We start from the raw sequence: 27,365 nt of genomic DNA on the forward strand, positions 1-27,365 counted from the left end.
ATTAAAAATATAGAGGGTGTCGCAAATAAAAAATCAATTTCTCTGTTGATAACTCTTAAATTATTAATTTAAAAAAAAAATTATACTTAAAGCATTAAATTCTACGTAAAAAGGTGCTTTGGAAATGTTTTCATAGAAATACAAAATTTTCCATGGCAAAAAAGTTACAGCGATTTGTTAAAAATGCACATTTTTCAAAAACACCCCGTAACTCCGAAACGGTAACAGATATTGATGTGCGGTTTTCATCATCATGTTTTTGATGAAAATTGAGCTCCAGTCACCGATATTAGTTTTCGTCTATCTCCTATAGAAAAGGGTGTTTCCATTTAAAAACGTCGAATTTGACCCACCCTGTACATATTCAAAAAGAACATGACATTTTATATATTTTCAGTAAAATTCAGTAGTTTCAGAAGTTATTACTGTTATTTAACAGCAAAGAGGAAAACTTGTACTGTATCATCAACTTTAGACAAAATCCTCAAAAATAGGGTTGTCTCTCCCGGATACTACCTTAAATCTAATAATGTTTGATATCAAAGCAAAACATATTCTAAAAGAATATAAAATTCTACATACGACAAGTATATAGTTTCAGATGTTTTAAACCATTGCTTATACTTTTTTAAACAGTAAATATAAAAAATCGCATCGCCTGGCTAAATTTATGAAAATATTTTTCAAAATACACTTTTCTTTTGTTGTTTACTAGTTATAAAGTGAAGTGCCTATTAATTTTAAATATAATATATAACAATTAACAATATTAATAAAGAATTAAAGTTTTGAAAGAAATCTAAAAAAAATCAGGAAATTCAGAATTATAAAGAAAGAAGATTCTCGTTCTAAAGTTATTTCCGCGTTTTCCACAATCCCTCTCCATTTTACCAAACGGAAAATAGGGAGAGAAAATGGAAGAAAAACGCTTTTCTCTGCGAAGCGCTCTTGCCAATACTTCGCATTTATTTTCCTGAAGATATTGTATCATTGAATAAAGTTACTAAAGAATGAATTAAATACTAATTTTTTTTTATTTGAATTTTTACGAATTCAGTGTGTTTTTTTTGTAATTATTTCATATTATTTCCTGTTTTATATTTTTTCATTACTGGTTTTAGGAAAAGTGTATGTATCAGTCGGTGGTATCAGGAAATACGTTGTGTCAAAAACTTTGTGTAACTCCTTTACGTGTTGACATTTTTTCGGCAATTTTATTAACTTTTTTAAAAAAAAAAATTAATTAAGAGTCTATTACGCTGTACTTTCGGGTTGCTCTCAGGGGTCGGGTCGTCATTTATCCTTAATTTCCTTCTTCATTCGTGTAAAAATACCTATATCCAGTTTAACATAAAACGTTAAATGCCGAACGCTTATTTTGCTACTTGTTCGGACTACTCTTTTCGCGAAAGTGACGTTTTACTGTATTTTAGTTTGAGTTTTTTTCCTGGATTTCCTGAAAAACCTTCGAAACGTGGCAACGTGGCTTCGTGGCGGCCATTTATCTGCGCTGCAACCCCACTCCGCACTACACTTTTAATTAACAGAGCTAAATCGTTTAATGCCTCCCCAGACACAACTTTAATCTGGCGCTAATTATAAGGGGGTTCATTGGGCCCCCCGACCCTACTTCCCTGCCCTCCCCCCTGCTCGGAGAATGGCCATTACGTCCCTTTAGGTCGCTCGCTACCGTATGTACTATGTCAGTGGCAGCCAGAGGATTTTTTTGTTTAAAAAACGAAGAAAAAGTAAATAAATATAAATGTCAAGAAGTCCATAAACTAATGTGAAAACTAGTTTTGAAAATCGCTACTAAGTGTCAATAGAAACTTGCCATAACGACAACAGCCTTCTTGATTGTCATTTTATTGAAAAATTGCTCTTTATTCAAAATTTGAGCTAGATAGGTATGGAAACCCTAATATAGTTTGAAAGAGCTTTTAAATCTGCTTCGACTTATTTTAAAAAATGGAGAGTATTGCATTTGAAATAACGAAGTTTTTATGTAAAATAAATATTTAAAATAAACCACCAATTTTTGATACCCCTGTATACATTAAACGAAGTAATCAATTATTTCAGTAAAGTTTATTTCTCTGGCTTTAAAGTCAGCACAAGAATGAATTCTGGAAAGTAATGTACAGGGCGTTGATAATCTTTTTTATTATAGCATGCATATTTAAATATCTCAAAAAAAAGCTTGTAAACATATTTAACCGTTATAATAAATATTTTATTTTGTGTCCTAGGATCCAAAAATGAAATAAAGTACCAGGTGTTCGATAAGAAAAAAATAAATTTGGTGTGGATTTTAGTTCTGACATACCCTGTACATTTCAAAATAATTTTAAATTATGCACATTGAATTATCCACATATACCCATAAAATGTTTTGTTTCTACATCTTTCCGTTTTCGTATAATCAACCGAGGTGAATAAAGTGCGCCACCCTGTATAATAATATTCAGCTGCAATAAAATTGTTCTAGCATAATATGACATATGACAATAACTAACAAGAAAACACCTACAGAGAAATTATAGATAACAAAAAATCCGTCAAGAATCGTAAAAAGTAAATTTAATCACATCTTGTATAATGTGAACGTTTTTTTGGACACCCTGTATAACAAACCTGATGAAAAAGCAGGTGGTGACATCTGTCGGCTCATTCAATAAGCAACCTAAATAAATTACAGGTTTCTTTACTAAAACAAAAATTTTAAAATTATTATTTGTTATTACCTCTGGTTATTACCAATATGAGCTTGAATTTTTGATCATTTGTACATAATAACAGTATTAAAAATTATTCTTAATTAATAATAAATCTAATTTCTTACTTTTAATAATATAATTTTTTTCTTACAATAAACACGTACATTTACCTATTCTTTGACATACATTTTTAACATTCATTGTATTTTATAATGTCTACTAGAAAAAAACAGCAATTAAATCAATTTTTTCCAAGAAACTTGCATTTGTTTTGCGATAAATACCTGGAAAGTTAATCTAGAATGCGCACTAGATGCGCACTTTTTCCTTTGATACAAATTTGACAATAAAATAAAACAATTATTTAAAGCATACTTGTAAGAAAAACTTTTAGGTAATAACTCTGAAGTTCATAATTTAAATTTTTAGTTTATGAAACTGAAGAATAAGTCGAAAAATAAAAGAAATATAGGTATATTATTTAAAAAAAATTAATACATTTGGCGTCCTAATTTTAAAATCTCTCGCCAGATGGCCAAACAGCTGTCGCTGTCACATGCAGCTGTCCTTTCAAGTGCTTTGTTTACAATTTCCCTCCAATTTTCGACCTAGAAAGGGCCTTTTTAAATTTGAATTTAAGTGTTTTTTAAGTTAGTGTTAATTATGCAGTCTAGTCCCGGCAAAGATGTACAATGGCAACACCCTAACGACGTTCTAAAATTGCACAAATTGAAGCTGAAAAAGAAGGCATTACAACAACGAATAAACGGTAGTTTTAGCAATAAAAACGATGGTAGTGCGTCTAGTCAGAAGGCTTCGCCCTTCGAGAACGTTCTTAGCGGTAGAAAACGTAAAAACCCTTTCGAAAAAAGTGAAAATGTGCCGAAAAAAGCCAGAAACAACGAGGGACTCCTCGAGGAGTCCACTGACCAAACTTTGTTCAAACTTTTGAACCAGTCAGCTTGTGATAGTGTTCCTGATAGCTCACTCACTTCATTTAATGGAGTTCTGGCTAGAATAAATGAGTTAGATAAACCTGAAGAGCGCGTGGAGGTTGTAAAAGCTACTGGAAAGGATTGGTGCCCAATTGACTGGTGTTTGAGGAGGAAAATGAGACTAATTTCCTTAAAACCCTTCCCTTGGAACCAGAAACTGAAAATTAGTGAAGAAGCCTCGGGAATAACGAGTTTCACGCGTTGCCTAGACATGGAACATAGTGAATCAACTGTTGATGTGTCTCCAAACTCAAAATTCCATCAGTGTTGTTTATACTGGCAACATCCCTCACTCCCTTGGCTTCAACTGTTCCCCAGAACCACCTCGAAAGTGATTTCAAACGAATTTAACTTATCTTCAAGCTCCTCTATAAAAAATAAACTTCATGAAACATGGACAGATAGTTTTAGGTCTCTGTTTCAACTGATACGAACTAGACAGTGTCCATATTTTTATGTGTGTGCTAATAGTTTTACTGTACTTTTTCGTGCTGCCGGTTTGTTGAGTTACACAGATGTTCATGTTATTATAACCCCGACAACCAGGGGCTTCAGGCATATGCTCAGGCAGGAAGAAATCGAATTTACTATGCCTTTGAAGAAGAAAAGAGCTTCGGACCAGGGTTATGAGACTCAGGAATCGGAATCAGGCCAAACAGATGAAAGTCAGAGTGAAAATAATGTAAATATGTTTAAATTTAAAGTGTTTTTTTTTATTAATTTTGGTGTTTTGTAGAAGGAGAATGATTTTGATGAAGAGGACACACCTGACGAAGAATGGCTCAAAACTATGGGTATAAATTCTGAAGATATTAAACAAATCAATTATACACAGGTAAATATCACTTAAAATACTGGGTGTTTTTTTAACTAAATGTTTTCAATTTTAGGCTAGAATCGTGCATAAAACGGAATGTGAGGTGGATAATAGTGAGCAGAGCTTGGTTTTAATCGAAGGTGTTGAAGTAAATGCATTTTTTAACTTTTTAATTAATTGTAAAAGCATTATATCTCCTACCGGAGCCCTAGCTGGGGTCCCACCAACATTACTAGCACCAGTTTCATTCCATGGAGCCACTTTGAACTCTTTGAGAGTCAGGGAAAACAAAATTCATGATGATGGGACAGATTATTTTTCTCTCGAACTGATTGGACCGATTTTACCAACTACCATTCACAATTTACTGAATATTAACAGTTCTGATCACAGTATGACCATGGTTTTTAGTGATATAGAGACTACAAGGGCTTTTACCAAAGTTAGGAGGAAAAACCAGAGAAAATCGGACATAGAGAAACAGGGGACAACAGTTTTTAGCAAGGAAAATTTGTCAGATTGTGGATTGAATTCGAAAATCTTAAAAAGTTTTTGTTCTGCCGATCCTGAGGTTCTTTTTAATTTGGAGTGTTTGAAATACTGTGGAGAGACACAAACCTTTACTTGGACGTGAGATAGATATGTTTTTGTCTGTATTTTTAAGGTTTTATTTATTTTTGACGAATATAGAAATGCATTTTGTAAGAAAATGAGTTTTACTTTGGTTTTAATTGAAAAAAAAAGAGTTTCAACTCCAAACTACCTATATAGAAGAGGCAATAAATGTCGGTTCCTTTGAAGTATCTTAATTTATTAACCTGTACAGATGCTGTACAGGGTGTCCCATTTTTGGGTTTCTCGTTTAGGACTAGGGATATAAAGATGCGGTTTTCACATTACTGTATTACTTTTTTATGAAACTAAAGATGCTACACGCGAATTTTTCCTAGCTTTCTGAAATACAGGGCGATTTTGAAAATGTTGCATTTTTCGACACGCCCCCGTATCTCGGTTATCTTCTAACTTATTGGAAAGGTGAATACTGAGTTCTGTAAAGTCAGTCTGTGTCTCAAACTTGTGCTTTTTTAAATAGGACACCCTGTGTATTATTAATTTATTCAGCTTGTTATGAGCTTTTTAAAAATATAATATATTCTATACTTATTTTGATAAATTATGGTAACTACACTGAAAATGAACAGGGATGGGCCAAACAAAAATGTCTATTTTGTAATTTCAAAGGCTACTATGACGCAGTTTCTTTCTGAACATACTGAATTTTATCAGTATTGCTTATTTTATGGTATTTATTAAAGAAAAAATAAAACTATAAATTCATATAATACTGTAACTTTATTTTTGTAAGTAAAATATTACATTTTAACATGTTTTCTTCTTCATCTTGGGCAGAATATCGTTAACCTGAAAATACAACAAAAAATCATGTTTTAAAATATATACTTCCCGTAATAATTTTTAAAATATGTTTTATTAAAATTTAATATCAGTTAGGAGCGAAAGACAATAAAGGTTGTAATCAATGTTTATTCATCTGAACTATGCTGTCATCATGTTTTTTGATCATACATATTTTTTTAAATGTTTAAATCAAGAAATTTTCTAATAAAAGAATGAAAATATAAGATAAAACTTACCAAGTACTAACCAGGCATCTGGATACTTTCAAAAAACACAAAATTTGAAAAGAAATCTGAAACAAATAAATTAATATTAAAAAAAAACACAAAAAGATACTTTTTTAAACAAAATTTGTAAAAAACAGTCAGTTAGGAGCGAAAGACATGACAGTAGTAATCACAAATCATCTGAACTATGCGATCATCACTAATATTTTTTATTAAATTATTATTTAAAAATTTAATACAAACCTCATCGTTTGTGATGTAATTATATCATTTCAGGTTTCCCCTTGTTTCTGGTCCTGTAAATAAATAAAAAAAAAAATGTTTAAAAAAGATAAAAAATTAACTGAAATAATAGTTATTTAAATTAAAAAAATCAGTTAAGGTGAGTCTTCTGTCTCTTCAAAAAAAATCAGAGTGGTGCATGACATTCATCATTTAAAATTAATAAAACCGTCTATATATTAATAGTAAAATTATTATTAAATACAAAAAACATTAAAAACTTACCTATATTTGAATTCCCCAAAACATAATGTTCCATAACATTCAATGTTAACCTAAAAATAAAAAAAATTGCTTAGTAACTTAATTTTTTAAAAAAAATCACAATCAATATTAAACCAAACTTCAGTTGGTAGTGCATGTTAAAAAATTAATCATTTGTTTCATACTCGGTGTTTTTTTGTCATCATTTAATATAATTCTTAATTATTTTACTATAATCTAAAAATAAACTTACCAAACACTCCATATAAGTTGTAGAGTTAACTATCTTTTAACCATCATGAATCTGAAAAAAATATGTACTTGAATTAAAAAGAATTATAACAGAAAATCTATAATGCTTTTAAATACTTTCAGATAGAGCTAATATTTAAGTATATATCACAGGAAATCATTATTAATAAAAATTCATCATAAAAGAGACATTTTAAACTAAATCAAACATTTATCTTTACCTCTATCATCTTCAAGCCGGTTTTCTTGCTTTAGTTTGAACAAAAATCCTAGGAACATCAACATTTTCTTTTTTGTTAACTGTTCTTCGATGTATATAAGTGTTTTCCATGATTTCAAAACCAACAATTTCAAAAATCGATTTAACAAAGTCAGTTGAGAAATAGAAGCTTCTTGTACCATCCTGTCTCATGTAGAAATTCTCAGCTATCTTATTTCCAGGTTTAAATCTTATTTGAGCCATATCGTACAGTCCGTAGTCTCGAAAGAGTACCAAACCTCCTGGTTTAAGTACTGTAAAAATGTTCTTCAAAGTAATGGTAAATTTATCAGGATGTATAGCTGATAATACAAATATTAAGGTTACTATATCTATACAGTCTTTTTCAACATGTTTATGTACGTCTTCTGTAGTGATATCACACTGAAATGCTGTTGTTTCTGATAGGTTGTATAACGGGTTGGTTTTAAGAATTTCTATAGCTCTTGGAGACAAATCACATGCAAAAACTTTAAAATCCAGCTTCTCTTCTATTAAGGGAAATATAAAATTGCCCACGCCGCATCCAATTTCAAATAAAACCCGTCTTTTCTCGTTTTCATCGTCACTGAGCAATTCAGTGAACTCCCTTGTGGACCAGTGTCTGTCTTTAAAAAAACGGGTTTCGTTTCGCTTGTAAAATAAATCCCAGTGTTTTTTAGCTTCGTTTTCTAGAGTATTTGCTTTATGGTTGCTTACCAAACGGGTATTTTGTTGTTCTAAACGTTGGTGTTCTTCGGGTGTTAAGGATTTCGTCCATTGCGTTGAAATTTCTTCATCGTCACTTGGCATTTTATTAAAAATATTCACAAAAGCGTTTACATTTAAGTGAAATGTATTGTTAGATAAAGAGATAAAACATAAATAAGTTTAGATTATGAAGATAAACTTATATTTTTTAAACACACCCGTACAATCGAGAAAAATGTTTGAAAAAGAAAAATAACCTTTCAAAATTTTCCTTTTATAATCATCTGGTATAAAGTTAGCTTCAGATGTCAAGTAACATTTGAACTACTTTTATATTGGCAACTTAAAATACATTGCCAAAAATAAATACACTTTATGTATAGAAACCTTTTTTCTTAGTATATTCTTGCTCTATTACAGTATATTTTCAATTATATTAATTAATTATTTATTTTTTAACTAGTTATCTTAATATTTTAATTATTTATATCTATCTAGTAGGTCATTTAACTATTAAAAACTAAAAGAAGAAGAATTTTTTGTTTGTTTAATCTATGGTTGCCTTTCAAATATCTGTCAAATCAGATGTCAAATTACCAAACCAAACAAAAGTTTATTTATATTTACTCTGATATTTATGTAAAATACCGTGATAAACTTAATCATATCTAACTTTTTCAATTACCTAGATATGCTATAACTATAACTATGATCTAGTGATAATTATTCATTGTTTCAAACCCGATGTTATAAATTATTTTAAACGAATATGAAACCTATAGTTGCAAAGTTAGTGGTTTTAGGATTGTGGGGTAATATTTTTATAACAATTATTTAACAGTTTAATGTTCATTTATTTTCATAGGCGTGGGCAAGAGCTCTACCGTTATAAGGTATGCTGAAAGAACCTTCAAGAAAGTAACTCCTACAGTTGGAGCATCATTTTTTTCTTGCAAATTAACCATAGGAAACATTCCTGTTTTATTACAGGTAAAATATTTTGTTTTTAATTAAAAAAGTATTTATATAATTTCGTACATTACTAGGTATGGGACACAGCAGGTGAGGAAAGATTTAAAGCTATGGCCCCCATGTTCTACAGGAACGCTAATGCAGCCTTGCTTGTCTTTGATATTACCAATTATGCCTCATTTGAAAGCATAAAGGGATGGGTTCAGGAATTGAGAAAGAACATTTTAGAGCCTATGATTTTGTGTGTTGTTGGAAATAAAATTGATCTTTCTAGCAAGCGAAAAGTCTCCAGAGATGAAGCTTTACAGTATGCTAATAGTATTGGGGCATTATACCATGAGAGTTCAGCAAAAACTGATCAAGTATAACTGAATACCTTTTTTCAATTTAAGTAAAATATTCAATATGTTTTTTTGAAGGGTGTAGGACTGATTTTTGAAAGTATTGCTAGAGAACTAATAAAAGTTTCTGGTAAAATTGCCAATGACGATTCAAATTTTGAGGACGATGACAATATGATGGCAAAATCCAGTGAACTAGAAGCCACAGAAACTGCGGTGGAGGAAACAGTAAATTTAAGTATTAATAGTATTGCTCACGGTAGGTCAGTTCAAAACAGGTGTTGCTAGTGACAGAAAAAAACCCAAAACACGTTCTGACTTTACTTGTAAAAATTTTAAGGCTGAAAAAAATAAGTATAAGTTTACTTGTTGACTTTTTGAAGGTTTTAAAGTAATAAAATCTATTGGTTGTTACGGTTGAAGCAATAATGAATATTTTATACTGATGTACATATAATATACTCTGTCTGTGATGTTATAGTTACTTTTTATATATTATGTACAGAACTGTTTTGATATATTTTACAGATTTTTTGTGGACTAGGTATATATCTGTATGCAAATATTTTTATAAAACAGCCATATTTATATTGCCAGCTGTTTTAGGAGATGATTTGTTGTATTTTAAGGTTATAATATGATTAAAAACTATAATAAGTAAGGTTTTCGATAACTTTAAGTATTTACTTGGAATGTTATATTTTTTTATTGACTAAATTTACTATAAATATTGAATATTTTTTGTTCTGCCTTTATTAACTTTGCCCAAAAACTCTGTACTGAAGTACATAATGTTTTTGTGTTCAATGCCATACTTGTAATTATTATTTTTTGTTCATAGTTTAATAAACTGATCTTGAAAAATAAATGGTTGTGTTATTTGTCCTGTTTTGATTGAAAAAAAAAATGATGTTATATTAAACAATAATTTTTATGTTGGTTTATTTGGAACTAGTTGAAGCCTGGCGCATCCGCCACGACATCATGAAAAAAATACTTTTTATTTATTTTTTTAATTAAATGAAAAACGAAAAATCCGGCTACGACAGTTTTTAGAATCAATTAGCTATCTTTTAGTAAAAAAGCAACTTTCTAGAGCAAGTCGTTACTTCAGTAGAGACGACACAGATAAACATTAGCATTTTATATATTTTATGTAGATATTTCTGTGTTGTTTGCTCAAAAAAATTAAAAAAGTATTAGAAATACCATACAATCATTTGACGTCTTTTTTGTTCAATTTCGGGGGGATTTTGTTTTTTAAAAAATGAAGAATAATTTGTAAAAAAATAAAAACTTACACACATTTTTTGAACAAACCAAAATAATAATAATTAAACAAAAATGGAAAGTCATTTTTAGCATCACAAGCAAATAAAAATTAATACTAAGCCAAGAGTCATCCTTCAGTCAAAATTCAAGATTTCTCTGGGGGCCGGCAACCCTTGGCATCCCTGTAGTTAAGCCAATGGTGAAATTTAGGACAAAAGGACGTGCATTAAAATAATTAAAAATATAGGCGTGGTTGTCATCATCAAAATTTTAAATTATTATGCTTTGGAATCTTTAAAAGAAGCCGTCATTTAGTTAATTTTTGAAACAGGATCCTTTAATGACCAGAACTTTTCGAATATTTTGCATTCCTCAGTGGCAAATAAGCGATATAACTTGGCGCCATCTACAACGGGCTGTTTCTGTGCTGAATACACAAAAACCTTCTCATAAATTTGGAAAGAGTTTACCAATTCCTTATATTTAGCTCTTAAAAAATATTTGTAATTGTTTAAAATATGCGAAACTATACTTGTCGTATGTAAAATCTTATATTCTTTTAGGATATGTCTTGTTTTGATCTCAAATGTCATTAGTTTTAAGGTAGTGTCCGGGAGAGACAGCCCTATCTCCAGGGATATTGTGTAAAATTGATGATACAGTACGAGCTTTCCTATTTACTGTTAAAATTTATTTATAACTGTACGAATCAACTAAATTATACAGAAAATATATAAAATTTTATGTACTTTTTGAATATGTGTAGCACTAAGAGAAAATATTCTCAACTCTAAGTTCAGTCCGCATTTACAAAAATCTTTGCATAAATTTGGCTAGACGGTACGATTTCCTTATATTCATCGCTTAAAAGAATACTTGCAATGATTTAAAACATCTGAAACTATTCTTGTCGTATGTAAAATTTTATATTCTTTTAGTATATGTCTTGCTTTGATCTCAAATGTTATCTGTTTTAAGGTAGTACCCAGGAGAGACAGCCCTATTTCCAGGGATCTTGTCTAAAATCGATGATACAGTGCGAGCTTTCCTATTTACTGTTCTAATATATTTATAACTGTATGAATCAACTAAATTTTACAGAAGATATATAAAATTTTATGTACTTTTTGAATATGTGTAGCACTAAGAAAAAATATTCTCAACTCTAAGTTCAGTCCGCATTTACAAAAATCTTCGCATAAATGTGGCTAGACGGTACGATTTCCTTATATTCATCGCTTAAAAGAATACTTGCAATTATTTAAAACATCCCAAACTATACTTGTCGTATGTAGAATTTTATATTCTTTTAGAATATGTCTTGCTTTGATCTCAAATGTTATTTGTTTTAAGGTAGTACCCAGGAGAGACAGCCCTATTTCCAGGGATCTTGTCTAAAATTGATGATACAGTGCGAGCTTTCCTATTTACTGTTCTAATATATTTATAACTGTATGAGTCAACTAAATTTTACAGAAAATATATAAAATTTTATGTACTTTTTGAATATGTGTAGCATTAAGAAAAAATATTCTCAACTCTAAGTTCAGTCGGCATTTACAAAAATCTTCGCATAAATGTGGCTAGACTGTACGATTTCCTTATATTCATCGCTTAAAAGAATACTTGCAATTATTTAAAACATCCCAAACTATACTTGTCGTATGTAGAATTTTATATTCTTTTAGAATATGTCTTGCTTTGATCTCAAATGTTATTTGTTTTAAGGTAGTACCCAGGAGAGACAGCCCTATTTCCAGGGACCTTGTCTAAAGTTGATACAGTACGAGTTTTCCTATTTACTGTTAAAATATATTCATAACTGTACGAATCAACTAAATTTTACAGAGAATATAATATAAAATTTTATGTACTTTTTGAATATGTATAGCACTAACGAGAAAATATTCTCAACTCTAAGTTCAGTTCGCATTTACAAAAATCTTTACATACATTTGGCTAGACGGTACGAGTTCCTTACATTCATTGCTTAAAAGAATACTTGCAATGGTCTAAAAAATCTGAAACTATACATCTTTTATCTTTTACATACTTGTCGTATGTAAAATTTTATATTCTTTTAGAATATGTCTTGCTTTGATCTCAAATATTATTAGTTTTAAGGTGGTACCCGGGAGAGACAGCCCTATTTCCGGTGATTTTGTCTAAACTGGATGATACGACAGTACGAGTTTTCTTATTTACTGTTGAACAACTGTTTGAAATAACTGAATATTACAGGAAGTTTTATGCATTTTTTTAATATTTTATTTTGTAAACTCTTATAGTTCAGTCAGCAATTGCCGGAAGACCCTTTAAGGTCATTTTATAAATAGCCCTTATTTAGTAGAAGGTGTGCCGATAATTTGATCCAAATTGTCGCTTGTAAAACTAACCAAATGGGCCGGTACGACCAGAATTCCACCCGGTACGACTCCTTTTTCCTCTCTTAATTGGCGCCACTATGTGTTTCTTCCCGCGCGCACATGTGCGGCGACGGGTAATTTAGCGTATCCTTTCGAAAGTTGACACTTCATAATTAAGAGATCACTTTAAGAGGCATCATAATTACTTGCAGAATTAATGGTCTGTCAACAGTTATTTAAGTAAAAAACGTACTTTAGTACCTACTAAAGAAAAATTGTTTATACGATTTTTTTATGATCCATGACAGTGACAGTTCTTCTGTCATTTTAATTCACATTTTTTTTTATTTTCTGTCATTTTTGGAATGACATCTGTCGAAATCTTCCCTGTTTCATAGGACAGACTTTAGCTTATGGTACAATTGTATATGCAACGGATAAATTGGCTGGGTAGTATACCAGTATAAAAGACGTGCAATAATTATTTTTACTGACTTGGTTTTACATGAGATTTTGGTATATTCTTTGCATAATAATGTGATCTCACAACGTTTTGTAGCGTAGGAAGTGCGTTGCAAAACTTGGGTTAGAATTACATAGTTTTATGTAACATTTGTATTGTATATGTACAATTCCAAACCAAAGATTTTATGATTTTTTTCTATACAGGGTACGGCACTATGTCGGGCATCTGTAGCTTCTATATAGAATACAAATCTTGGGAATTTTGTTTTAGTGCAAATCTAAAGTACGTACGAGGATGTAATTCAGGAAAATATTTTAATATCTACAGGGTGGCTCAAAAGAGTGTGAGTGGATCGGGAAGATTTATTTTAAATTGAACACCCTGTATTTTATTGTATTTTTGGTTTCCTTTCAGATCACCTTACGTAATCCGTAATACGTAATAGGATATGAGTAAATATATTTCGATAGTTTTAGAGATATTTATAAATAAATAAAAAATATAAATTTTTTATTCCTTCTTAAAAAAAATATTAAAAATACAAGAACTGATGCCCTGAAATCAAAACTGTATTAGGTATTTCCTTCTAGATGGTCTGTACCTACTTTGGTATAAATATCGTAATCTAAAATCATACGGGATGTTCAAAATTCTACGCCAAACTTTTTTCTTCTTTTTTTATTTTTCTTCGGTTTTTTTTAAACGGAACACCTAGTATATTATTTTTTTACTAGATGGAGAATTAAAAAATAAACATTTCTTGTATTGAGAGTATTTCAAAATTTTTAACGGTTTCGCAGATATTTGCGGTTTTATATTTCATATGGCATTTTATTTCACAGTAAATTTTTATCAAAGCCACCCAATGATTTTTCTCTGATATTTTACAGTTGAAAGAGCCATATTATGAAAAAATACCACGAGTATCTGCGAAACCGTTAAACATTTTGAAATACTCGAAATACAAAAAATATTCAGAAAAAGTATTTTATGTTTCAGAAAATTTGGCGTAGAATTCCGAACACCCTGTATGATTTATGATTACAATATTTATAGCAAAGCAAGTATAGACCAACTGAAGTAAATACCTAATATAGTTTTGATTTCAGGACAGTTCTTGTATTTTTAATATTTTTTTTTAAAAGGGCTGAAAAATATATTTTTATTATTATTATCTCTAAAACTATCGAAATATATATTTACTCATATCCTAGGATTACGTAAAGTGATCTGAAAGAAAACCAAAAATACAATAATATACAGGGGGTTCCATTTAAAATAAATCATCCCGATCCACTCGCACTTTTTTGAGCCACCCTGTCGCAAGTTTTTTATTCTAGGAGCTACAGATGCCCGACGCACTGTATATAATTTTATGTAATTTTTGAATGCGATGTATTAACACTTAGCACTAACAAAAAATACCTATCGAAAAAAAAATTTGAATCATTCATGCTTAAATTACGACACATATACTATCTCAGCTAATTAGAACTATAAAAAAATATCTATAGCCACACATCAGACACTATACACCAAACGACAAATCTGAAACCTATTAATCTTAATTAGTATCTCTGTATCTCCCACAAGATCTATTACTTTAACCACACCTCCTGGCTCCCTATTGGCCAGAATCTTTAAACTGAGTTGGCCCTGCTTAAGTAGCGACTCACTTGTTTATATAAACATGTCTTTAGCGTGTTGACTAAGTGGTATACATCGGGGAGAGAGAAAAAAAAAATGGCGGACAGCAGTGAAAATTTGGAGAAAAATCGCGAGTGTTCGATCGATCAGGTGAAAAAGTGCTCGGAAAAATCGAAAAATTTCCTTATCGAGTCGTTGCTAGGTGTGGGGGGTGATAAAAATGAGAAAATAGGGGATGTTGGGGAAGATGGGGATGTGGATAATGAGGGGAGAGACTTATTGGTGGAGAATAGTGGTGATTTTGGAAGAACTGAAGAGGAGGTTGTGTCAACGACTGAAGGATATTTTCAAAGGAATATGGTTGAAACAGGTATGGTTGATTTGGGAAAAGTTTTAATCTTATATTAGAGAAAGCGCCTCCACAGATTTATTTATTACTTTAAAATACACAGGGTGTTTCTAAATGACATGTTAATCTTTAATGAGGCGAGTCTATGAAGCTATTCTAAGAAAAAAACTTCATATATATTATATGTCTATATCTCTATATGTTATATGTCCTAAACATCTTAACCTTTTGGATACAGGGTGGTAAAATTTTCTATTTTTTTTAAATACCTCTGATGTTATATTTTAATATACGCGTCTTCCATGCACCAAAATGCTTATTTTGGTAAACAAAAAAAAAATGAAACTAATGATTCTATACACAGATTTGTCCTAGCCTTTTTAGTCCCTGAAATAGAAGGCAATTGAAAATTTTACATTTTTCGACGCCCTTCGTATCTCAGTTTTCTTATAATTGTACAGGGTGTCCCATTTTGGTTGAAATCATACGGTATCTTCGTTATTAGTAAAGATAGGAGGATGCGGAAACCTGTCCCACATTTTCTCTAAAAACTATAATATTTTATATTTATTTTTACTATTTACCGCAATATTTAAAAAAATATCATTTTCTTATTATTATAGGCCGTGATAGAAAATAAAAAAATTGGCGCCGATAGGCACGTATAGCCGCCCATACTAAAATATGTTAATAAAAAGTTGGTAGGCAGTTTTTTAGTTTCAAAGTAAAGAAATTTTTCCAAGTTTTTTTTATCTCAAAAACTTCGACTTTGACTGATTTTGATGTTATTACAGATTTTCTTGCAAATATTATTCTAATCTTAAATTGAAAACCGCGTTTCGTTAGCTACTGTAATTTTGGAGTTACGATTTTTTTAAATTTTTACAAATAGCGGTAAAGATTTAAGTTTCCCTAATATACAAAGAATTAATTAGTGGCTCTCAAAATAAAACAAGGGACAGATAGCAGTATACTTTTAATATAATAATAAGCCTACTAATTAATATATTCTTTTAATATATTTTTTTAAATATTGCATTAAAAAATAAAAATAAATATAGAGTGTTATATATTTTTGAGAAGCCTATGGCAAACCAGATAATATAATTTATAAATATACAGTGCGTTCCATTTAAGAAAACATAACTTTAGTTCATATCTTTAAAAATATTCTTTTCGTTGAATAACAAACTACGCCACTGTATTCTACGTAAAAAGTCCTACAATAAACAGTTTTCACCGTCTCAATACTTGTACCTTTAACAATAACAGAGATACAAGGCAAGAGATTACGGCATCTTCCGTTTGACAAAAACCGCACCCTTCTATCTTCACGAATAACGGAGATACCGTATGATTTCAACTAAAATGGGACACCCTGTACACAGAAATTAAAGAAACCAAGTATTTTAAAGTATATATTATACTATATTACACAATTAGTCTCTTAATTGATATCTAATTATAATAACCGATTACCATTAGGCCACGAACAAATAACAAATTAACTCTGTGAAGGTGTTTTGCTAGAGGCGACGACAGATATCCCAAAACAATTCGGTGTGGGTTTTAAATAACCCTTTAGAACAGGGGAGTCGGGGTAAAGGGGGGCCACAACAGGTATGAGGGGAAAGGGGAACGTCTAGCGGTAATTAGACGGCGTTTAGTGTCACTTTGTCTGAGGCTATACGTTTCCTGTAAGTCCTGTCAATTAGGCGTTGATGTATGGCCAGAGGGGAATGTTTTTTCTGAGGAGAAGGAGGAGGAAATGTTGAAGGGGACACCTATAGCAGGATTGGTATAAATGATACTTTTGGAATTGCAAGTAAAAATATGCAAAATCAAAAGGAAAAAGAAAAAATCTATTGAGAAACAGTTTTTTTTAACTTTAAGACAAAATAAACAGAACTATAGCTGTCTCTCCCGGGCTCTTCCTCAAAACTATCAACATTTTAGCTCAGGCTTAGACACATTCTAATATACTATAAAATTCTACATACGACAAGTATAGTTTGGATCTCTTGAAAGTTTTATTAATATTATTGTTTTCAACACTATTAATAGTCTACTACACTTTTTTCAGCTTTAAAACAAAATAAGCATAACTATCGCAGTCTCTACCGGGCTCTCCCTCAAAAATATTAACTTTTCAGCTCAAACTAAGACATATTCTGATAGAATATAAAATTCTGCACACGACAAGTATAGTTTCGATTCCTTTAGAATTTTATTAATATTTTTTTCAACGGTACATACACTGGTCCTGTCTTTTCAGCTTTAAGATAAAATAAGCGGAACTATCGTTGTCTCTCCCGGGCTCTCCCTCAACACTATTAACTATTTAGCTCAAACTAAGTCATATTCCGATAAAATATGAAATTCTACACACGACAAGTATAGTTTCGATTCCTTTAGAATTTTATTAATATATTTTTCAACGGTATAAAAACTGGCACTCTTTTTTCAACTTTAAGACAAGATAAGCGGAACTATCGCTGTCTCTCCCGGGTTCTCCCTCAAAAATATTAACTTTTCAGCTCAAACTAAGACATATTCTGATAGAATATAAAATTCTTCACACGACAAGTATAGTTTCGATTCCTTTAGAACTGTATTAATATTTTTTACAGCGGTACAAAATACTAGTCCCGTTTTTTCAGCTTTAAGACAAAATAAGCGAAACTATCGCTGTCTCTCCCGGGCTCTCCCTCAAAACTATTAACATTTTAAGTCAAAATGAGACATATTCTAATAGAATATAAAATTTTACATACGACAAGTATAGTTTGAGTTCTTTCAGATGGTTAATTAAAGTAAAAATAGAAACTCTTACTGTCTGGCGATTGCAGATTTATCGACCTAGGTTCTTTGAATTTAAGAGAAGATAGAGTGCAGAAGACAGAAGACCCAATTAACAGCATGCTTTGAGTAGTTCTAAACTACATCGATATTTAGATTTATCGATAAATTTATCCATCTTTATTCTATACAAAATTATAAACGAGATGTTTTTCTTCTGTTGATTTATTTTCCAAACCGAGACGTAAATATAAACGTCTCCTAAATTGCCGAGAGTGACAAATCAAGAACAGGCTTTTAGGGGAGACTCAAACGCATTCTCTGGATCGTCTCTGGATACAGAGTCGTTTGGTGTCTAATTTGGCGTATCCGGCCGACGCCAATTAGCGCTCTGAAAAATGGTTATGAGCGCGATAATTTTTCGAAGGCGTCTCCAGATCTGTTGACGATTAACTAATGACCAAGAGGCGGAGCTCTGGGACTCCTAATTTTGGACGGTGTATTAGTTTAAAGGCATCGCACATGCGACTGTTTATGTTTGATCAAAATGTTGCATTATCATTTTCAAAATTGATATATCTACACTATCAAAATCTTACTGTACATAATTTAAAACTACTTAGAGTATGTTTGATGTCTAGGTTTTCAGTTTTATGCATTCTATCCTTGTTTAAATTAAAAGTAAGTCAAGAGATCAAGCATGACAGTAAGAGTTTTTGTTTTACCGTTTAAAAACTAACTATTAATCACCTGAAAGAACTCAAATTATTCTTGTCGTATGTAAAATTTTATATTCTATCAGGATATGTCTTAGTTTGAGCTGAAACGTTAATAGTGTTGAGGGAGAGCCCGGGAGAGACAGCAGTAGTTCCGCTTATTTTGTCTTAAAGTTCAAAAAACAAGCCCAGTATTTGTACCGTTAAAAAAAATATTAATACGATTCAAAAGGAATCGAAACTATACTTGTCGTATGCAGAATTTTATATTCTATCAGAATATGTCTTAGTTTTAGCTGAAAAGTTAATAGTGTTGAGGGAGAGTCCGGGAGAGACAGCAGTAGTTCCGCTTATTTTGTCTTAAAGTTCAAAAAACAAGCTCAGTATTTGTACCGTTAAAAAAAATATTAATACGATTCAAAAGGAATCGAAACTATACTTGTCGTATGCAGAATCTCATATTCTATCAGAATATGTCTTAGTTTTAGCTGAAAAGTTAATAGTATTGAGGGAGAGCCCGGGAGAGACAGCGATTGTTCCGCTTATTTTGTCTTAAAAGTGGAAAAACAAGCCCAGCATTTATACCGTTGAAAAAAATATTAATACAATTCTAAAAGAATCGAAACTATTCTTGTCGTATGCAGAATTTTATATTCTATCAGAATATGTCTTAGTTTTAGCTGAAAAGTTAATAGTATTGAGGGAGAGCCCGGGAGAGACAGCAGTACTTCCGCTTATTTTGTCTTAAAGTTCAAAAAACAAGACCAGCATTTGTACCGTTAAAAAAAATATTAATACGATTCAAAAGGAATCGAAACAATACTTGTCGTATGTAGAATTTCATATTCTATCAGAATATGTCTTAGTTTTAGCTGAAAAGTTAATAATATTGAGGGAGAGCCCGGGAGAGACAACGATAGTTCCGCTTATTTTGTCTTAAAAGTGGAAAAACAAGCCCAGCATTTATACCGTTGAAAAAAATATTAATACAATTCTAAAAGAATCGAAACTATACTTGTCGTATGCAGAATTTTATAGTCTATCAAAATATGGTCTTAGTTTGAGCTAAAAAATTAATATTGTTGAGGGAGAGCCCCGGAGAGACAGCGATAGTTCCGCTTATTTTGTCTAAAAACTTAAAAAAACAGGTCCAATATTTGAACCGCTGAAAAAAATATTAATATAATTCTGAATCAATCAAAATTATACTTATCGTATGCAGAATTTTATGTTCTATCAGAATATGTTTTAGTTTGAGCTAAAATGTTAATAATTTTGAGAGAGTATCGGTTGTTCCATCGTATTGTATAGCTCCCAGGCGAATGATTTTTTTACAGTAATAACTACAGCCCCTATATTCTTGTTACAGCTTTTCGGACGCTTAGTTTTAGTGCCTAATTGATAACGGAGACTGATATAACTATCCGAAACGTTATAGTTACTTTTAAATAACAAAAATAAAGCCAACAAAAGTTCGATAGAACTTTTTAATGGATTCTCTTTTAACTTTTGAACTTTGGGGTCACCTAGCGTCGCGACGGACATCAGAGCGCGATGCCGACGACGCTCCTACCTCTCTCCCCTCCTGTCCTCAGCTCTGTGACGCTAATGATTGTGGAAATAAATCGCTTTCCGCGGCGGCAAACGATGCGTTCGAATTTATAGCGGCAGTTAAACTATTTACGTGTCTCGTAATTGGCCAAAGGTGTCATCTAGCGTTAAAGCCTGTTCGTCTTTCTATATAGCAGAGAGTGGTGCCGGTTTAATTTTGGGACACCGTTTTAACTGAGTTATTTATTCGTAATTTGTCGCACGTGGAGATGAGAAGAGGCTAATTTTGCGATAATTGCTCTGACGAAAAAGAAGTGTTAAAACTCTCAGAATAATGGGGATTAAAGACAATGATTCTAAGGTTTTTTTTTATTTTTTGTAACCTTGTGGACATTGGCGTAGCTGCAGGGGGGCCTGGGGGGGCCGTGCCCAGTACTACTGGGCACCTCCCAGAGAAATCTTGAATTATGACTCATAGCTAAATATTAAAATTACTTATAAGGTATTACTTTTAAATCTTTTTGTATTATTTGGAACGTTTGAATTGTTTAAAAAATTATTCGTGGCGTTTGAAAAAAATAGCATATTCTATTCGGAGTAAAAATGACTTTTTTGTGCCTCGCCTGTATGTCAAACGTACAGCTTCGTCAAAAAAGTGTTATTTTTACTCCTAATAAAACAATATTCTATTTAGTTTTTTAGAAAATTTGTAGGTATTTAAGTAATCTACTGGAACACGGTTTGGCAACCAAGAGAAATTCATTTAAACGTTTTATTATAAAAATGTGTTTCTTTTTTAATATTATTCTTCTTTTAAAAAAAAAACAAGTGCCCTAGGCCCGCCCTGTGCACAGCCCTAGTCTTTTTTTAATTGATATATGTTTTTTTTTTCTAGATTTCTCTTATTCAGATGCCAAATCTGATGATGAACGAAAAAAGAGACCTAGAACGGCGTTCACAGCTTCACAAATCAAATCTCTAGAAGCAGAATTCGAGAAAAACAAGTACTTATCAGTAGCCAAGAGATTACAGCTGTCCAAAGCTTTGAAACTAACAGAAACACAGGTAAATATACTAAAAAAAAAACAAAGAATCTTTAAATTATAATATTAGTATCAATAATATTTATTACAATTCTGTCTTAGATAAAAATATGGTTTCAAAACAGACGAACCAAATGGAAAAGAAAGTATACTAACGACATAGAATTGCTAGCACAACAGTACTACTCTTCAATAGGAATTCTCACACCCAGACCAATATATTTAGGAGATAGATTATGGTATATTGAGTTCTGGGAATAGTTTTAGAACATTATATTTATTTTTTATTTGTTTATTTAGGTTTTTCAACTATCCCGGCCAACCGGGACTCTCCAGTGTACCTCCGGTACTTCCCAGCAATGTACCACTTCCTCCCACGAATCCACTACCAACTCACATAAGGCTGGGCTCACAGGCACACCACGTTGATGATTACATCAAGTACCACCATCACCATCAGAGTGAACAGTCACCAGAATACTCTCCTATGGTACAATTACAAAATTTCAGAAGGCATTTTGATAACCCTTAAAAATTTGTATGATTTACTCTAATTAACTTTTGTATATACCTAAGTACTTAATATTTTTTGGATTTTTTTACTGCTGTACTGTATGATAAATTATTTTATTATGTGATTGGAATAAAACTGAATATAGTTCTCGAAAATAGTTTTGTTTTATTTATTATAATCTGCATTTTGAAGATTATTATAACTAAAAACTTTTTAGTTAAATTTCAACTGAAAAAAATATACTAAAAGTGATTTTATTGTTAGAGACGTACTCACTTAATTTTCTTGGCATTTTTGTTTCATTTTAGACCTATATACAGGGTGTTATATGTACAAGGGGGCGATTCTTAGACCTATTCTAAGAAAGAAAACTTGAGTGTAATATTTACCACCCTGTATCACAAAAATTAAGAGGTTTAGGACATTCATATGAAGGTTTTCTCTTAGAACAGGTCCAATAATAACTCACTCAAATATTGCATGTCATTAAAGAACATCCTGTATATTAAATTAAAAAAAATATACTGTGTTTAACTGGTTGCCTAATTTTAATAGAACAAAACAATATTAAGTAAAAAATACAAGAATAAATATCAAAATTTATTAATTTGTTATTGAAATTATAAAAAAAGTAAAACTATACCACCATATATAACCATATATAACCATAAAATTTTACAAATAAATAAATTTAAGCTACTTCTGGTGAAGCTGGGAGACTCATATTCAAAGCTGAAGAATCTCTTATTTGATTTTGCTGAGATATTGCATTATACAAATCATCATCTTCATCTAACATTGCTTGCATTTTCTTCTTATATCTAAAAAATTCAAAAAAACAACATAAACATATCTAAATAATACAGAAAAAAATCATACATCTCACTATCAGGATTATTCTCAGGATTTCTACACTTTTCTAACTTTTTATCTAAGACTTTTATAAGGTTTTTATCTGGTGGAGAATCAGCCATTTTTTCCATTGACCTTATAGCTATAAAAAAAGCAAAAAAAAAATAATAAAACTAGGCAAAAAATAGGAATTCCCTTACCTCTAACAGCATCAATCAAAATTTCTAACTTATCTCTACCACCTTCTCCAAAAAGAATATCTGTAACATATGAATCAAGGTTTTCTTGAAGCTTCGAAGCGGCATGAAGCACTGCAGCTAACGCGACTTGACTAGGTGAATACAGCATTATAGCATCTGTTAAAAGAGCCCTATCCAAAAACTGTTCTGTTCCAGGTCTGAGTCTTTCTGGATCATGTAGTGAGCCTCTAGTCTGATTAAAAATATGTTTTGAGTTGTTTTGAAGAGATTTAAATTAAATTTATACCTTAATGTCAATTAATAACCCTTCTACCGGTCTGTATGGGTTGTGAATAGCTAGATGGAAGTCTAGTTGTTCCATTAAAAGTAATTCGTTGTTTAGAATAATGTCTGTAGCTTTTTCTCTATCTCCTTTAATGTTTGCAACAAACTGCTGGATGGAGACATTGAATTCTTCGACTTTACAAGCCAGGTATATGCATGTCACCCTAAAACCCTTGTTTAGAGCAAAGAAAATATAATTTACCATTAAATTCTATACATAATTTCTTTTGGGTGATAATTCATCACAGAATTACGGATGTAAAACCTTTTGAAGTAATGAAAAGCTGTTCCAATTACGCATCGTGGCATTGGAGGTTGAAATCTCTTACAGAAGTCTCTCAAATGCAATTCGAAGCGTTTTACCATGATTTTTTCTTCCTCCGGTGTGAGAAAAAAGTCGTATTTAGAGGATTCCTAAAAAGAAACGATATAAAATCTGTTATTATTGAATATTTTGAAAACCTACACCGACATTCCTTCCATATCGTTGTATATGTTTGGTGTTTGCGCTCTCTCTAAGCTTGTTTAGTTCTTCCTCACTGCCGAACATCCAGAATTTGCACTGTGTACTTGTAGGAAACATTTTTAAAATATTTTACAAGCAAAAACAGTATTTTTATTTGAATTTTTGATTGGAAAATTTAAGGTTGTGTTATATTTCAAAAATTTAAAATTATAAATTACAGATTCCTCTAATAGTTATTACAGATTTCTGTATAAAAAATAGGAACCTTTAAAAAAATTAATTGTAGTACAGGAAGTTTTCAATAGATGGCATTACCATACATATTACAGAAATCTATAAAAAAACATCCGATGTAGTATCGCACCTGATTCATAGATGGCACCACCATCAACATACGGTTTTACTGGTTGCCTGACTAATAAGGGGTCAAATAATAAATTTCAATACAGTAAAACAGTTTTATTTAAAGAAATAAAGAAACAATAATAAATTAAGCAGCTAAAAATCCACCGTCCACTGCCAGACAATGTCCCGTGACCATGCTTGATCTATCACTTAGTAGGAAAAGGACTACATCAACTACTTCGTCAATTTCAGCAAATCTAAATCAAGAAAATAGATTTTTACTATATATAGGGTGACCCAATGTTGTATTTTAATAGAAAATAAGAAAATATAATGTATAAGTAACATTTCGTATATATCTATAACATTTTATGATTTTCACTGCTTAAAACTTGTATACAGGGTGTCAAAATTATGCTTGTTTTTACCTCTGCAAAGGAATCCTGTCTAAAACTGCCTGTTTTCTGACAGGATCACTCCAAGCCTTGATAGCCAACTCAGTCATGACAATTGTGGGATTCACACAGTTCACTCTGATCTTTTTAGGGCCTACTTCCATGGCTAGGGCTCTTGTAAACGCATCTACGGCCCCTTTTGAGGCACAGTAAAGACTTTGGTAGAGTAAACCACTCAGGGAAGCTTGTGAGGATATATTTACTATTGATCCTGGAGTATTTCTCTGTATTAAGTCGTTTACAACGATTTGTGTAACAGCTACAAGTCCTTTAATATTAACGTTAAAAATTCTGAAAAATTAAATACCATAATTTTTATTAAAAAATATATAATTTAATCATAAATTTTCGTATACTTATCAAAAGCGTCTTCGGTGATATCGCCAACAGACTGGATTATATCCAACCCAGCACAATTTACTAAAAGATCCACCGGTAGAACAACTTTTATTTTTTCTTGAGCCTCATTCCAGGAACCCAAATCAACAGCCACTGGTATTACCGTTGGAAATTCTCCTTTGAGTTTGTCTATATATCAAAAACAATACTTGTTCTTATTTTATACAATAAAACATTTTATTTGTACCTAAATTTTCCTCTGATCTGTCTACCGCAATGACTGTGCCTCCACATTGAACAAGACGAGTTGCTATGCCTTTTCCTATTCCTAAATAAATAATTGCGTTGGACAATATTAAAATGTACTTTACACTTTCTAATTGTTTATTTTATTAAGTTGTCCCTGTTAGAAATGAGACACCCTGTACAGGGTGGCACCTTTCATACGCCGCGGAAGCTCTAAGGAGAACTTTTGTTTATATCGAAATTAAATTTTGGCAGTATATGTAAGTTAACTGAAAGCATTTTATAAAATATGTATATAGAATTATACAGGGTGTCGTCAAAACAGTTACACATCAAAGTTGTTTTTTTTCTAAGGATTTTGACATATTTCACATTTTGTGAAAATGAAGAGAAAATTTTAAATTTCGATAACAGCTACCTAAATTTTAATGACCTTGTATAGGCTGATATTTAATTACAGTAACCATTATTTATTAAAAGTTATACAGGGTGAGACAAAATTAATATTAAACATTAGTCATTTTTAAAAGCAAGTTATTCCTTTATTTTAAATGGAACACCCAGTATATTATTCCGGTGTTCAATGGGGAATTTATATATCTTCAAAATATTATTAAGGTTGCCTACCCCTCAGATAAAGATTTTCCTAGATATTTTAATTTTTATGATTTTGCTTGAGTAGATCTTTATTATTTGAAAAAATCTAGGTGGCTGTGTGATATATCTTTTGTTAATTTAACAAAAATTAAAGATTGTAGCGTAAAATACTCAACTGTAATAAAAAGATACACGTTTAAAACATATTTTAATTATTACAGAATTAAAACTTGATATAAAATTATAATTTTGTGACAAAAATTAGCTAGATGAAATCAAAGGCTCAAAATGCTTTGTTTCCTGTTAACTGCAAAAAATGATTGTCATTTTAAAAGGCATATGTGGAGTTCTGCCTCGAAAAGCAGCTACAATAATGTCTCTCATAAATTCTCCATTGAATATCGGAATAATATACTGGGTGTTCCATTTAAAATAAAAGAGTAACATGCTTTTAAAGGTGTCGAATGTTCAATATTAATTTTGTCTCATCCTGTATAACTTTTTGCACCAAGTTTTAATTTGATTTAAAGTACAATAGTTGGTTTAACTACATATTAGGCGATACCGTGTAAATTCCAGTTTAGGTAGCTTTAATTGGAATTTAAAAATTGTTCTTTATTTCTAGAAAATGTTAAATATTTCAAAAACCTTACATTTTAGTCATATACTTTTCTTATAAAACTCACCTTTATTTTTCTCCCAGAATCCGAAAATCAATTAATATATAGGGTGTTCCATTACAAAAAACCCAACTTTGATATGTAACTTTTTTTGGGGACACCAACGAACTATCTATATTTTTAAAAAGTGCTCTGAATTAACCTACATATGCTCACAAAATTTCATTTCAATACAAACTGTCGTTCTCTTTGGAGCCTCCGCGGTGTTTGAGAGGCGCCACCCTGTATATATGAAGTAATTATACGAGCTAGAACTAAAGCATATGAAGTAGATACTTCTTTTTGTTGTACTTATTAGTGTTTTTTTTTTCAAGAAAATACTTTTACCTGATGCAGCTCCAGTGACTAAAATCCTTTTATTCTCAAAATTAATATTCATATTCACCCTGTAATTTATTCCAATACCTATTTTTTTCTCTTATTAACCGTAAAAGTACGCGCACAAAACTGCAACAATCAGAGCGTATAATTGAGGTGGTACCTATACAAGCGAGACGATAGTAGGTACTGCTTCGATTAATTATGCACACATCGCACTTAATTACAAGTATGCTTGATCAACGTTTCAAATAGGCTTAAAAATCTTATTTTTAAAAAAGCGTAAGTACCATTACTGCGGTGCGACTAGTGACTGACTGATTTATATTTAAAACAAAATGCTTTCAGTCAGTTCAACTTGCAAGAGAGTGTAAAGTACTATTTTTAACACACTCGGGTATATAAAAAGAACAACCTAACTGTTGCATTAGCGATAAATATAAAGGGTATACAGGGTGTCAAAAAAATGGTGTATATAACTACGGTGGCACAAATTACCTATAACAGATGCGAAAGAAAGTGACTGCATCGGAAACCGCTCGGCAAACCCGACACGCCTATTGAGTGGTGTAAATACACCAGTCGTTTAGTCCGGAAACCTATGCTGTGTCGTATTCGCTTGCTGGAATGACATAGTGCGTGGTT

General features: G+C 31.2%; 6 protein-coding genes and 2 non-coding genes across 8 annotated transcripts; 3 read left to right on the forward strand and 5 right to left on the reverse strand.

Annotated features, from left to right (window-relative positions):
* The first annotated feature begins 3,268 nt into the window (after positions 1-3,268).
* LOC115885400 (protein downstream neighbor of son homolog) lies at positions 3,269-5,232 on the forward strand. Its single transcript, XM_030904301.1, has 3 exons — positions 3,269-4,394; positions 4,449-4,547; positions 4,603-5,232. Exons 1-3 carry the CDS (start codon positions 3,381-3,383, stop codon positions 5,161-5,163), a joined length of 1,674 nt encoding a protein of 557 aa, XP_030760161.1. The 5' UTR covers positions 3,269-3,380; the 3' UTR covers positions 5,164-5,232.
* A 631-nt stretch (positions 5,233-5,863) lies between these two features.
* Positions 5,864-8,113, reverse strand: LOC115885408 (methyltransferase-like protein 6). Its single transcript, XM_030904311.1, has 6 exons — positions 7,135-8,113; positions 6,915-6,965; positions 6,683-6,732; positions 6,419-6,471; positions 6,185-6,240; positions 5,864-5,951 (listed from the first exon to the last, which is right to left on the reverse strand). The coding sequence occupies exon 1, from the start codon at positions 7,962-7,964 to the stop codon at positions 7,146-7,148; it is 819 nt and encodes a 272-aa protein (XP_030760171.1). The 5' UTR covers positions 7,965-8,113; the 3' UTR covers positions 5,864-5,951; positions 6,185-6,240; positions 6,419-6,471; positions 6,683-6,732; positions 6,915-6,965; positions 7,135-7,145.
* LOC115885461 lies at positions 6,026-6,110 on the reverse strand. Its single transcript, XR_004050737.1, has one exon. It is a non-coding gene; the product is annotated as a small nucleolar RNA snR60/Z15/Z230/Z193/J17 (small nucleolar RNA).
* Positions 6,305-6,385, reverse strand: LOC115885462. The gene has a single exon (XR_004050738.1). It is a non-coding gene; the product is annotated as a small nucleolar RNA snR60/Z15/Z230/Z193/J17 (small nucleolar RNA).
* A 332-nt stretch (positions 8,114-8,445) lies between the features above and the next one.
* LOC115885442 (ras-related protein RABF2b) lies at positions 8,446-10,039 on the forward strand. Its single transcript, XM_030904359.1, has 4 exons — positions 8,446-8,674; positions 8,728-8,852; positions 8,909-9,196; positions 9,254-10,039. The coding sequence occupies exons 1-4, from the start codon at positions 8,632-8,634 to the stop codon at positions 9,461-9,463; spliced, it is 666 nt and encodes a 221-aa protein (XP_030760219.1). The 5' UTR covers positions 8,446-8,631; the 3' UTR covers positions 9,464-10,039.
* A 4,940-nt stretch (positions 10,040-14,979) lies between these two features.
* LOC115885367 (homeobox protein ceh-19-like) lies at positions 14,980-22,037 on the forward strand. The gene is made up of 4 exons (XM_030904264.1): positions 14,980-15,296; positions 21,237-21,406; positions 21,487-21,623; positions 21,685-22,037. The coding sequence occupies exons 1-4, from the start codon at positions 15,023-15,025 to the stop codon at positions 21,914-21,916; spliced, it is 813 nt and encodes a 270-aa protein (XP_030760124.1). The 5' UTR covers positions 14,980-15,022; the 3' UTR covers positions 21,917-22,037.
* A 495-nt stretch (positions 22,038-22,532) lies between these two features.
* LOC115885349 (cyclin-H) lies at positions 22,533-23,857 on the reverse strand. The gene is made up of 6 exons (XM_030904231.1): positions 23,741-23,857; positions 23,492-23,688; positions 23,237-23,438; positions 22,951-23,182; positions 22,778-22,892; positions 22,533-22,719 (listed from the first exon to the last, which is right to left on the reverse strand). The coding sequence occupies exons 1-6, from the start codon at positions 23,855-23,857 to the stop codon at positions 22,590-22,592; spliced, it is 993 nt and encodes a 330-aa protein (XP_030760091.1). The 3' UTR covers positions 22,533-22,589.
* A 327-nt stretch (positions 23,858-24,184) lies between these two features.
* On the reverse strand, positions 24,185-27,055 carry LOC115885455 (L-xylulose reductase-like). The gene is made up of 5 exons (XM_030904374.1): positions 26,730-27,055; positions 25,127-25,207; positions 24,897-25,068; positions 24,514-24,831; positions 24,185-24,342 (listed from the first exon to the last, which is right to left on the reverse strand). Exons 1-5 carry the CDS (start codon positions 26,779-26,781, stop codon positions 24,231-24,233), a joined length of 735 nt encoding a protein of 244 aa, XP_030760234.1. The 5' UTR covers positions 26,782-27,055; the 3' UTR covers positions 24,185-24,230.
* Positions 27,056-27,365: the final 310 nt, after the last annotated feature.

Source organism: Sitophilus oryzae, unplaced genomic scaffold (assembly GCF_002938485.1).
Source record: "Sitophilus oryzae breed Bouriz unplaced genomic scaffold, Soryzae_2.0 scaffold_381_pilon_pilon, whole genome shotgun sequence".
Classification (NCBI taxonomy): Eukaryota; Metazoa; Arthropoda; class Insecta; order Coleoptera; family Curculionidae; genus Sitophilus; species Sitophilus oryzae.

What these genes read in the sequence shown, in the direction of transcription:
- LOC115885400 (XM_030904301.1), top strand. Translation starts at nt 3,381, where the DNA reads ATGCAGTCTAGTCCCGGCAAAGATGTACAATGGCAACACCCTAACGAC. An exon ending in AAAGTCAGAGTGAAAATAAT is followed by an intron (nt 4,395 to 4,448) that starts GTAAATATGTTT and finishes GGTGTTTTGTAG; the next exon opens with AAGGAGAATGATTTTGATGA. An exon ending in AACAAATCAATTATACACAG is followed by an intron (nt 4,548 to 4,602) that starts GTAAATATCACT and finishes TTTCAATTTTAG; the next exon opens with GCTAGAATCGTGCATAAAAC.
- LOC115885408 (XM_030904311.1), bottom strand. Translation starts at nt 7,964, where the DNA reads ATGCCAAGTGACGATGAAGAAATTTCAACGCAATGGACGAAATCCTTA.
- LOC115885442 (XM_030904359.1), top strand. Translation starts at nt 8,632, where the DNA reads ATGAAACCTATAGTTGCAAAGTTAGTGGTTTTAGGATTGTGGG. An exon ending in AGTGGTTTTAGGATTGTGGG is followed by an intron (nt 8,675 to 8,727) that starts GTAATATTTTTA and finishes TTATTTTCATAG; the next exon opens with GCGTGGGCAAGAGCTCTACC. An exon ending in GTTCAGCAAAAACTGATCAA is followed by an intron (nt 9,197 to 9,253) that starts GTATAACTGAAT and finishes GTTTTTTTGAAG; the next exon opens with GGTGTAGGACTGATTTTTGA.
- LOC115885367 (XM_030904264.1), top strand. Translation starts at nt 15,023, where the DNA reads ATGGCGGACAGCAGTGAAAATTTGGAGAAAAATCGCGAGTGTTCGATC. An exon ending in TGAAACTAACAGAAACACAG is followed by an intron (nt 21,407 to 21,486) that starts GTAAATATACTA and finishes ATTCTGTCTTAG; the next exon opens with ATAAAAATATGGTTTCAAAA. An exon ending in TATTTAGGAGATAGATTATG is followed by an intron (nt 21,624 to 21,684) that starts GTATATTGAGTT and finishes TTGTTTATTTAG; the next exon opens with GTTTTTCAACTATCCCGGCC.
- LOC115885349 (XM_030904231.1), bottom strand. Translation starts at nt 23,857, where the DNA reads ATGTTTCCTACAAGTACACAGTGCAAATTCTGGATGTTCGGCAGTGAG. An exon ending in TATCACCCAAAAGAAATTAT is followed by an intron (nt 23,439 to 23,491) that starts GTATAGAATTTA and finishes CAAGGGTTTTAG; the next exon opens with GGTGACATGCATATACCTGG. An exon ending in TTTGATTGATGCTGTTAGAG is followed by an intron (nt 22,893 to 22,950) that starts GTAAGGGAATTC and finishes CTTTTTTTATAG; the next exon opens with CTATAAGGTCAATGGAAAAA.
- LOC115885455 (XM_030904374.1), bottom strand. Translation starts at nt 26,781, where the DNA reads ATGAATATTAATTTTGAGAATAAAAGGATTTTAGTCACTGGAGCTGCA. An exon ending in CAGATCAGAGGAAAATTTAG is followed by an intron (nt 25,069 to 25,126) that starts GTACAAATAAAA and finishes TTTGATATATAG; the next exon opens with ACAAACTCAAAGGAGAATTT. An exon ending in GACAGGATTCCTTTGCAGAG is followed by an intron (nt 24,343 to 24,513) that starts GTAAAAACAAGC and finishes TTCTTGATTTAG; the next exon opens with ATTTGCTGAAATTGACGAAG.